This window comes from Gossypium hirsutum, chromosome A09 (assembly GCF_007990345.1).
Source record: "Gossypium hirsutum isolate 1008001.06 chromosome A09, Gossypium_hirsutum_v2.1, whole genome shotgun sequence".
Lineage (NCBI taxonomy): Eukaryota > Viridiplantae > Streptophyta > Magnoliopsida > Malvales > Malvaceae > Gossypium > Gossypium hirsutum.
The window spans coordinates 56,184,297-56,196,921 of NC_053432.1; the positions used below are offsets into that span (position 1 = coordinate 56,184,297).

Consider the following 12,625-nt stretch of genomic DNA (forward strand, 5'->3'; position numbering starts at 1 on the left):
AACTTTGGCTTTATTTTCCCTTTTTATTTCTTTTAATTACCAAATGACCAAAATGCCCTTCCTTACTAAACTTTCAAAAATTCCATCCATGTCCAATTTTTGTCCATCACTTAGAAATTGGTCAAATTTATATTTAATACCTCCTAATTAATATTTCAAAGCAATTTCATACTAGAATCTTCTAGAATGCAAGTTTTGCAACTTATTCAATTTAGTCCCTAACTTCAAATTGAGCACTTTATGCATAGAATTTCTTTACGAAATTTTCACACAATCATGAAATCATATCATAGACCTCAAAATAATCATAAAATAATTATTTCTATCTCGAATTTTGTGGTCCCGAAACCTCAATTCCAACTAGACCCAATTTTGGGCTATTACAAAAGCCCTTCGAGATTGAGCCCGTAGCGTTAAATCCCATCCCATTTTTGCAACTTCCACCCCTAACGCCATTTTTGCTTCACAAAATGAATCGTTATGCCCCAAACGACTGCAATAGAAGCAAAAAAGAGACAGACGTTCATATTTAAATCAAACATATAAACACTGGCCATTAAACATAAGTTGTTTCTTCCTTCTCAAAGGTCGTCGTATATCCACTTGAACTTTTATCCTCATAAAATTACAATTCTCTTTTCCCAAATTTGAATCATCATACTCCATAAAAACCCCTATAAAATTCCCAAGTTGCACCGCTAAACATTCAAAGAAAAAACCAAAAGGAATATCGTGGATCTGAACCCAAAAGGGTGAAAAAATTAAAGGTACTTTCAATGGGTCCTCCCCGCTTTGCAACTTATATATCAACTGTAAATGGTTGTTAAAGGTCCATGGTGAACCCTTTAAAACCCTTTCCATATCCATAATATGAAAAAGTTGAAACAAATACCTTTTTTCCCCAGATCTATGCCACAAATTAGCCATGGTAATTTTCATTGCTGGAAAATGGATGACACTAGCTATTAAAAAGCAACCCACTAATTGAAAAAACCCCATCCCCCTATCTGTATTTGATTCCACTTGAATTTGCAAAACCTCATCTTCCTCCTCATTAATCGAAAGTTCAACGAAATCAGATTCCATACTCAAGACTCACGTTGAGTAATTATTGTATTTTCCCCAAGGAAATAGTAGATAACAATAAAGCAACACTGCGCCACCTAGTCAATACAAAGACAATAAACAAAAACCCTAAAATCTGCTAGAGAAAATAGACAGAGACGTGCTAGCGATAGCAGACTATGATAAGCACATGATTATTTTTAGGTGTAGTTACTGGGTTGGTTATTTTTTAATTTAAATAATTATTTTTTATTAATAAAAGAAAGAGTGAAGACCATAAAAAAAACTTCAAACTAGTATACTTCCAATGGTGCAAATAGTTTTGCTCTCTTGTTTTTACTTTGTCTATTCTTTTGTTATAATTAAAAGATTTTAAATTTTTAAATGTTAAAAGGCTACCACTTAACTCGGAGATTTGAACCCGAAAGAATTTTATGGATTAACAACTTTTAACTACTAGACCAATTGTGTGGAACCAATTAAATACTCATTAATAATAATTATAGTAGGCATTGAGATGTGATAATAATTAGTATTATTCAGCCCAACTCAAATATTTATTAATTAAAAGTCATTTTATATAAATATAAAAACATACAAATTTTAATTTAATAATGTGATTTATGCTTTTACTCAGCCCAAGCGGATAATTTCGTTCCAGCTAAAAGGTATAACTATTTAATAGTTAAAATGTTATTGTTTGTTAAATTTTAATTATAAAATTGTATAAATATTAATATAAAAATAATTTTATTTTGTAATATTAAATGAGCCCTAACTCAAGCCCATGAACCCATGAACATGTCTCCAATAAAACTTGAAGCCTGACCATGAACAAATTTATACTGAACATTTTATATATAAGATATGAAAATCCCTAAACATGAAAAAACTGAGCAATTCATACACAAGATTTTAACAACAATGACAACATTTATGATGCAAAAAATGTGACAATCTTTCCAACATTTACCTTAATAACATGACTAATAATAAAAAGGTGAAGTCTAAATACATAGATTATAACATGTTTCATACACTAGTTTATGTTTGGCAATGGAGAATTTGCCTGTGAGAATACTCCCCGCAAAATCTGTCACTCTTTGATTCCTTCTTTTAACCGTGTTTTCTTCCTTAAACCACAAGGTTTGAAACAACCGGGAACTACATGGATGATTATAGAAGTTGGACGGATTACTGATACATGGGTGAACTCTGATTGCCGGGGTTTGAAACGGTGAAGGATGGTGTTCTTCAAAGCTACCTTTTGCGAGTGACTATCCTTAGAATGTTAAGACATGTCTTAGCTCGAAAGAGAGAAACAACATGAATTAAAGATTTTGGAAGTATCAGCCATTTGTACTGTCAAAGCTACCAATGGCATTTGCTCGTTTTTTCTCCCTCCAATTCTCACCCCATACTTTAGCCTCTGCGACAGCGCGTTCTCGATCAAAATCACGATTACGTGAAGTTTCTCTTGTTCTTGTAGTATTCAGAGGGCTGCCTCGATGAGATTCATGTCGTTCTGAATCCTCAAAGCCCCATTTCCTCCCTGATCCACCACCGGTTTCATTCCTACCAAGCTCGGCACCGGTGCTCAATTTCCTAGCATGGTTCCTCATCCGGTAATCGGGTGAATTTCTATGGGAGGAAGGGGAACCACGTTGTCCATGCTCATCTGGGCTGTCCAGCCCATCCACCATACCCCCTCGATCATTCTTCCGTCTCGGAGTTGATGGACCAACTCTGTTGCTTTGATTGCTGGCCACATTAGGGTCGTAAGTTTGCGAAGCTAAATATGTAAGTGCTGTCACAACATCACCAATTAGAGGCCTTGTAGCAGCTTGTTCCTGCAAACACATTGCTGCCACGGCAAGAGCTTGGTATAATCCTCGCATCGGATAACGGCCTTGCAGTAGTGGATCCACCATTTGCGGAAACTTCCTACGATCTTTGAAAAGTGGTCGTGCCTAAAAACCCTCATTTTCCCAAAGTTAGAAAAGAGGTACACTAAATCTCGATTTGAGTCAAAGTAGTAATAAATAAAATGTAACAATCATTTCACACGAGTATAAATTTTTGTAGAAATTTCTTGCATTTCTGAATCATGGCCGGGTAAAGAAAGATACTCACCCATGCAACAAGATTATGTTCTCCATGAGACCTTGTATTATCGATGGCCTTGCGACCCGTGATAAGCTCGAGAAAGACCACTCCAAAACTATAGACATCGGATTTTAGAGTGAGCTGGCCAGTCATTGCATATTCTGGAGCACAATAGCCATAAGTGCCCATCACACGTGTGGACACATGCGTTTTGTCACCCACAGGACCCAGTTTCGCAAGCCCAAAATCTGATAACTTAGGTTGATAGCCCTCACCGAGAAGGATGTTGGCCGATTTTAAGTCCCTGTAAATAACAGGAGGATTAGCTTTATCGTGCAAATATTCCAAACCCTTGGCCGCACCTGCAGCAATCTTCATTCGGGTATTCCAGTCCAGAGGTTCCTTGCCTGGAGGTAGATCTGAAAAGCAAATTTAAAACACAGTTATCAATGTGATATGCTAAAGTGTGATTCCACATAATGAAACGAGTGCAGAATAAACCAACAAACAAAATTCAGTTAATGCGGCCATAAATATAAGAGTATCACTTAAATGCAATTTAAAAGTTAAACTTGTCATTAGATGTCAATTAAAAAACCGAAGCCAACGGAATAGTTTCAAGGACGAGATTATTGTCGGATACAGGCATCATCTGACAGGGTATGTTAGTTTTTATTCTACTAACCTTATTTGTTAAGTGAAATAAAGACCATTCTCCCTATATTACAAGTCTACAAATCTAGATATCTTTTCTTAGAAATTAACTCTTCTTCGCCTGTTAAATGACCTATCTAGAAGGAAGCAATGTTATACCCAAGCCTGATGCGGCTTCATCAATAAATAACATGGTAATTAAGGTAACAAATCTTTCTATATAATTAAGGCCAAAAACTTGTAGTTCCTAAAGACAAGTAAAAGCTATGTTATTCAAACTCCAGTAATAGTAGCGATGGCAACAGGGCAGGGCAGAGTTTTGCTGACCCCGACCCAAACATTGATGAATCCGTCCCAACCCCAACCCAATCCCGACTCTTAAAGAAAAAAATTCCATCCCAAACCCGAAATTTAATAGGAGACCTGACTTGACCCAAATTTAATTCATTTTTTTTTAGTTTTTATTTTGAAGCAAATAAGATTAATTTTTTTGAGTTTAGACTTAAAACTTAATATATATATTATTTATTTATTGAAAGAAAAAACTTAACGTATATACATATGTGTGTGTGTGTGTGTGTGTGCGTGGGGGGGGCATTTTTGTAAAAATCCCAGGGCCAGGCGGGGCGGATTTACCTCAAACCAACCCCGACCCAACCAACTATTTTTGTAAATTCACCTGATCCAGCCCGCCCTGAACCCGATTTTTCAAAAAAAAAAATATCCGAACCAACAGATCGGGTCGAGTCGGAACCCATTGTATTCGATTTTTTTTTTCCATCCCTAGGTACTAGTATGTACCCGGCATGAATATGGTTAGATTTCCTAAGTTATTCCAAGCATTTGGAGGATCCGTGGAGATTATGATGTGATTTAAGGAAGAAAACAGTTAAGAGCAACATAGGGTAAAAGCAAATAGCCATGCATCTTCACCGAATATGGAAGTATTACATTGCAGTCAAAACAAAAGTAGAGGACTCAATCTATGTTATTCTGACTCTTCATTTTTTCTGATATCTGATATTCGCACCGAGTCTGAGTAACATAAATTGCATGTACCATGAACACCGAAAGACTTGCTAACTTACCGTGTAAGTGATCCTCCAATGATCCTAAAGGCATAAACTCATACACAAGGAGGCGTTGGTCCCCATCGGCACAATAACCAATCAAGTTGACAAGGTTTGGGTGGTGTAAGAGGCAAAGCATGAGAACTTCAACAAGAAATTCTCGATTTCCCTGAAGACCATTTCGATCGAGCTGTTTTACAGCAACTACCTGCAAACATAAAACAATTACTAAAGCAAAAGATTTCACTTCTTCACACCCATAATTCAAATTAATCCATAAAAATTGAATTACATCATGTTTATAACAGTCATGTACATCTAATTCAAGCATCCGTTACAGACCTGTCCCGTACTCTCCAAGCGGCCCTTGTAAACACGTCCGAACCCACCTTCTCCTAATAGACATTCTGGCCTAAAGTTCTTTGTAGCGGTGGCAAGCTCTCGGAAAGTAAATGTTTGTGCTGCAATATTTGCCGTTGGTCCATCTTTAGGTACTGCAGGTTCCTTCTTAGAATCAGAACCACTCTGAGATTTTGATTTGTCTGGTCAAAAAAGTGAATCAGATGCACTGAACAAGAGTAAAGAATGAAGATAGAGAACAACAGAATCACAATTAAAAGGCCAAAACAAGATAACGGGCCAGCTATGTTACTCAGACTTGGGTACGAGTGTCAAACAAGGGTATGTGTTTAACACAGGTATGTTCAATTTTTTAAAAAGTTCTTTCATATATTTAGAGGGCCCATGTAAAGTCGCATCCCTATACCAATTTCTGAAATTATGTTGGACACAATTATTTAATGAAAAATGAAGAGTCGAATCAATGCAACCTGTGAGCACAACTGTTCATTTGCAACAACAATAAAATTAAATTGTCACCTAGAAACGGAAATGGAGCCTTCTACAACTTTAGGATTTGGCAGCATAATACACTTGCTCAATAAAAGACTTAAACCCGTCTCACTTGTGCACAAAATCAACTTATACTACTTGAACATGGATGTGAGTGTCAGTTTATTGGATATGGTATGTCTCCAAAGTCAGATTTCCTAAGTTTTTCCATATATTTGAAGGATTCTTGGAGGACATATCCTATATCTATGTGCTCGACACGAGTGACGGACACAATTACTTCAAGAAAAACAAAGAGTCAGAACAATATAAAAATTATAATACATATTACATGTATATACATATATATATACATACATTCTAGGAGGAAGAAGAAAACATCACAAGCAAAGCTTCTAACTGTAAATTCAACTCCATCCTTTATCATTTGTATGAACATCCAGATTCTCACTTGAAATGCATTTACTAGTATTTAGTCTATATCAGCTTAACAATTATGGATTAACAAGCTATTTAGGCCCGACTCTTCATTTTCTTGAAAATGGTTGCCCAATGCATACAGGCATGAGTATGAGAATATAACCTTCCAAGGATCCTTCAAATACACGGAAAAATCATGAAAAAAGTTAAACATATCCCTGTCAAACACAAACCCATATCCAAAGCTTACACCCGAGTTCGACTAACAATTACAGATAACAAGCTATGTTGCTTTAACTCTCCATTTTGCTTAGGGTACCAGAGTCCAACACATATTTAGACACTGCTAGGAGAATATGACCATCTAGAGATCCTCCAAATACATGAAAAAAATGATGAAAAACTTGAACATAGCTGTATCTAACACATGCCTATAACTGAGACTGATACCTGAGTTCAAGTAATATCCTAACCAAGATTTTACTAGGAAAAGCGAAAATCATGCCTAAATCTAAGACCAGATACCCAATCAACAAAAAGATCCACTAACAATTCATCAAAGAAAAACAAGCTATAGATGGATTAGAATTGTATGAACACTCTAAATCAATCATACACCTCAAAGCAACCATTAATTATGTTACTAGGACTCTTCATTTTTCTTAAAATACTCCGACATTCACATCGGACACATAGATATAGGATATTACTTCCGAGGATCCTTCGAATACGTGAAAGAACTTATAAAAAAATTATAACAATACCCAAATACATGGATATAGAGATACATCTCCAAGGATCATCTAAATACATGAAAACACTTAGAAACAGCTGACCGTGCCCGACATATACATGTACATATACATATACATATACATATACATATACGTATATAACACTCGTACATCGACCATAAATGTACCAGGTCAAACTCGCAACATATTCTAACAGTTCATATATCATAAAAGAACTTGGGGGGGGGGGGAAGAACAGAAAATTGAACATGTTTCAGATGATCAGAAACCACCAATTTATAACAATTCAGAGGAAAAAAATAGAGTAAAATTTTGGGTAGGAAATGAAGATTTTACCTGAATTAACTCTATTAACATGATGAAATTGCCCAACTGAGCCATCTTTAGTAGAATCTTTGTTTTGCAGTTCTTTCACAGTGGTTCCACCATTGTTGCTTTCCTTGTTTGATGATCCAAAACAAGGAAAACACCCACCCATAATCAAAATCCAAGCAAACCAAACAAAACCAGAATTGAAAACCCTAATTTTCACATAATTCTTCTATAATTACTCCAATCTATCTTCACTTTCACACCTTTAACACCCCCCCAAAAAAAAATCTTTTATCGCCTTGGAATCTTCTTTCTTTGAGCTCCTCTGGATAATCTTAAGCTCCCATTTAAGACAAAGATCGAGTCCAAAGTGGCAGATCAACAATTCGAAGAAAAAAAAAGAAGAAGAAGAAAAAAGAAGCTTATGTTGTGTAACCATAAGAGAAAATAAAGTAAAGAAAAAGGGGGGAGGCTAAAATTATTTTACTCTAGTCGTAGGTAAATTCATTTTCTGTAATTATTTTTTGTAATTATTTTTTAAAATAATTACTTTCTCATAATTACTCATATTATTGGTTTATGTAAGTGAAATAATTTATATAAGAGTTAGATTTCATTTAATTTTTGTATATTATATTAAAATAAAAATTTACTCCATATGTTTGTTCTGGATTCAAATGGTGCTAGTCCCATTATTTTTAGGCTTTACCACTTTGTAATTCATCAAAAAATACAAATTAGCTATTTAGTTTAATGTTCAGTGATTAATTTATTATTTTTTAAGTAAAAAGAATAAATATCATCTAAATAAAATTTCATTTTGACATTCTAAAAATGATAAAACTTTGATTTAATCATTTAAAAATTATAAATATATATATTATTAAAATTGTGAAATTATATTTTTACTATCATACAAAATACAATTTAATTTCGACCGCCTAAAAAATTTTCTACTTCACCCTTAAATACAATCTGACTCCTAATACATTCTCGTTTCATTAAAAGCAAAATAAATAATTTTAAGCGTAAATTACACCAACAGTCACTCAACTTTGGGGTAACTAATAAGACAGTCACTCATGTTTCAATTCAATTACTCAGCTTTCAAAAAATAACAAAACAGTCACCACTAACCATTTTCTGTTACAGATGTAACGGACTATCATTTTCTGTTACAAACTGTTACAAACTTAACGGAGCTGTCGTTTTCCATCCCTCTATTACTGTTCTCCCATCCCTCTCCCTCTTCCTCGCCATCCCTCCCCTTACTCCGATTATCTCCCCTTTTTCCCCACCATTGCTTTAATCAAACAAGCCCTTTTACTTTTTTATAGACCTCCCCACCCTTGCCCTCTCCCTTTCTTCCCCCTATTCCTTTTTCACCATCATCCCTACCACCATTACCACTGTCATCGCTGTTACTGCTCTATTCCTTACATCAGATTGGTGTTGTAACATTTGTCGCTTATGAGTTTACATCAAATTGGTTAGAGTCCATTTTTACTTCAACCTAACCCAGATTTCCATTTTTATTTTCCTTCTTATCTATTACATAACTCAATCTTTTTCCCTAGATTTTTGAAAGGTCCTCTTAGAATAAGGGGAAAACAGAGAGGGAAGGGAGGTATCCATTATTACATTCAATTTTGTCATCATTGCATTGAGTTCATATGATTTAGAGTATAAAATTTAATGGTGAAAGCAATATGTAGAGTTGCTCCTTATACCTCTATTTGAACCTTAAGGAAATGCTATTGCAAATCCTCTGTTGTCATGGTGATTGATTTATCAACTTTGCATAATTATTTAAATCAAATAATAATTATGGTTCGTAACAACACCAACTCTTGCATTATTTTTTCCTTTCAAAAAAGACTAGACATGATAAATTCATCATACAGTATATTTATCAAAGTGAACATCAAAACTCATTCTAAACTGTTCCTCTCTACATGCAGAGCAATATAAACCACTTTGTCAAATGATAAAACTTCAAAATTTTCTCTTGAAATGAATTGGCACTTTGTTCAACAGAAAACCCAAATATATAGTTTCAAAAGAAATGGAAGTCAATAGTGATCTCTATTAGTGTTTTTTTTTTTTTGGCTTAGTGTTGTCTTCTAGGGGAAGGGATATGAACTCCAAGATCATTTGGACCTAAGCAACAAGTTCCTACAAGCACATTGTTCCTATAAGACCATGCCAACCCTTTGACTTCAAAATCTGATGTAAGGAACAGAGTAGTAACAACGGCGACTGTGGTAATGGTGGTAGGGATGATGGAGAAGAAGAAATAGGGGGAAGAGGGGGAGAGGCAAGGGTGGAGAGGTCTGCAAAAAGGTAAAGGGGCTTGTTTGATTAAAGCAATGGAGGGGAAGAGGGGGAGAGAATCAGAGTAGGGGGAGGGATGGTGGGGAAGAGAGAGAAGGATGAGAGAGTAGTGATAGAGGGATGGAAAATGGCAGCTCCGTCAAGTCTATAACGAAATATGATAGCTCCGTTACACCTGTAATCGAAAATGGTTAGTAGTGACTATTTTGTTATTTTTAAAAAGTTGAATGACTGAATTGAAACCTGAATGGCTGTTTTGTCAGCTACCCAAAATTGAGTGATTGTTGGTATAATTTACCCTAGTTTTAATTTCAATGTAATTCATTTTAATTTCAATGTGATTCGAAAAAAGAAAGTTTCGTGAATTCTCCAAATGTGTTTGGGTGTCGAAGTCAAAATTATTTTTAAAAAACCTCAAAAGTCAATGGTTTATTTATAGTTTTCATCTCTATTATGCAAAAACTTTTACAATTTAACTTCCATATTTTAATTTAATATAATTTAATCTTTTTAATTTTATATTATTTGTATAAATATTATTACTTACTTGATAGCCTTAACTATTTAAATTATAAATAAATATAGATTTTTTTTCTAAAATTATATGCCAATGTGTTTTTGAAAAAAATCCCATTCGAACAATTTAATATGATATAGTTATGCTTTAGGGCTTTTTTAAATAAAATTACAGACTGAAAATTATGTATTGAGTTAAATTATTTAATTCTAAATGGATTTGTTGTTATAGTTAACTGGGTTAAATTACTTTTTAGGGATTAAACTTTACATTTATTCTTATATATTGAGGGTTCAACATTTTTTGTCCAAGTTAAAGCCCTAAATTTAATAATTATTCCCACATTAAGGCTTGTATTTTTTTTTTGTCCAAGTTAGGCCCTAGACTTGACAATTGTTCCCACATTGGATCTTAAATTTTTTGTTTCCAAGTTAGTTCATGATATTTCCTTGAAAGTAGGCATCAATATAGGAATAATTGCTAAGTTCTAGTCTCAATATGGGAACAAATGTCAAGTTCAGTGTCAAACTTGGATAAAAAAAATTCAAACCCCAATGTGAGAATAGTTACCAAGTGCAAACCCCAAATAATAATTTAACCCTAATTAATCAATTGTAATTACAGTGTATATATATAAATTGTGAAAGGAAATTATGAGAAATTAAAGTAAAAGATTTTATCATAAATTTATGCATCATAGAAGGACTAAAACTAAAATTAGACCATTCACCTTTCCACACAGGTATTTTGATTTCACCAAGCATGTGTGTCAAAGACAAAAGAAAAACCCATTTAATTTGGAATTTTTTTATTAAGGGAGGAGATAGGGGTCTTCAAACAACCGAGTTATTTTAATCAAATGACCCAAAAAAATTAATTATAAAAATATCAGGTTAAAAAAACAATCACCCAAATGATTTAAAATGAACAGTAAAAATGGGTTAGGGGATTTAAGTGGCCAACACCACCATAAATTTTGATACAATCATTTGGCAATAATTGTTTCAGGGGGTTAAAAATTTATTTTTTTGGGTGCTAGACACTAGATGGCCAACACCCATAAATTTTTTTCAACCCGTAGCATGGATATACATTTATACCAATATTTGAAAAAAATTGAATTGGGAGACTTAAGTGACCGGCACCACTTTTTGAAATAAAAAAATAATTTTTTTGGGTGCCGACACACTGATGGCCGGCATCCACTTTATCAAATAAAAAAATTTTGGGTTGGGGGAAGTAGATGGCCGGTACCAATTTTTTCAGGAATTGAAAAAAAAATTTGGGTGCTGGGTCATTGATGGCCAGCACCCTTGTAATAGATTTAAAAAAAAAAATTTGGTGCTGGGACACTGATAGCCGACACCTTTGTACCAGATTTTTAAAAAAATTCTAAGGTGCTGGGACACTGATGGTCAGGACCTCTTTAGTTTATATGCATGGAAGCTATTTGGTTGTGGTATTGTAATTAGATGGGGAAAAAACTGTTGAGATTATCATCAAATAAGAGTTTTTGGGTGTGTACCATCAAATGGTGATACCGTATTTGGGAGTGTATCATCAAATAGGTGTGATGTAGTGGATTGCAGATGGGAGTGTTTGAGAGTTTACAACCGAATTTCGGGGTTGAATTATATATTGTCATGTGAATCGTAAAGATTATGCCATCAAATGTTGGATGACTTCCTCTATCATAGATGGCGAACTGTGTAGACCGATTACGATTAAAGAATATAGCGGACATACATGGTCGAAATTACTAAATGTAATGTAGACCTGATTTAAGCAGAAGATGACTAACTGTGGAGAAACTATTATTCAAAATGTAATGACCCAAAATTCACTAGCATCGGAAAAGTACAATATCGGGCCTCTATCTTAGTAAATCGAGTTCGTAAATAATTATTAAGAATAATTGTGAGTCTAGTAATGTGTTTAATTAGGTTTTAATTAAGTGAAATTATCTCAATTTAGAGAAAATAGTAAAAAGGACTAAATTGAATAAGGGATAAAAATTTAATTATAGATTAAAATAAAATAAAAAGGGCCAAAATGGCAAATATACCATTTACTATAGAATGAGGCCTCATAAGTGTAAGATTTTTCTTTACTTTATTAAATTATTAAATTATAGAATTATTATTTTATTTAAATTATAATATGAATTATAGATAAATAAATAAATAAATCTAGTTGTGTGACAAGTGTAGGGTGATGAAGTATACAAGTGTATTGAAATAATAATTAAATACGTACACTTGTAATATATTTAGTTATTTACTTAAAATTTAAGTAAAAATATATTATTATTATTATTATTATTATTAAGCTATAAATTATATTAATTATTATTATATTTTGAAATAAATTAAGAAAAGACAAGCGTAAGGTAAAAATAAAAGACAAGCGTATTAAGTTAAATAAGTACATTTGTATTATTTTATGTATAATTAGTGAAAAGATATTTTATATTTATTATTAATTAGTAAAATATATTTATTAGATATTTATTATTATTAAAATTATTAATTATATTATAT

General features: G+C 33.4%; 1 protein-coding gene across 1 annotated transcript; it reads right to left on the bottom strand.

Moving 5' to 3' along the window:
• Nucleotides 1-1,896: 1,896 nt before the first annotated feature.
• Nucleotides 1,897-7,694, bottom strand: LOC107888925 (serine/threonine-protein kinase PBL27). Its single transcript, XM_016813196.2, has 5 exons — nucleotides 7,259-7,694; nucleotides 5,238-5,437; nucleotides 4,914-5,103; nucleotides 3,199-3,590; nucleotides 1,897-3,035 (listed from the first exon to the last, which is right to left on the bottom strand). The coding sequence occupies exons 1-5, from the start codon at nucleotides 7,398-7,400 to the stop codon at nucleotides 2,415-2,417; spliced, it is 1,545 nt and encodes a 514-aa protein (XP_016668685.1). The 5' UTR covers nucleotides 7,401-7,694; the 3' UTR covers nucleotides 1,897-2,414.
• Between the last annotated feature and the right edge of the window lie 4,931 nt (nucleotides 7,695-12,625).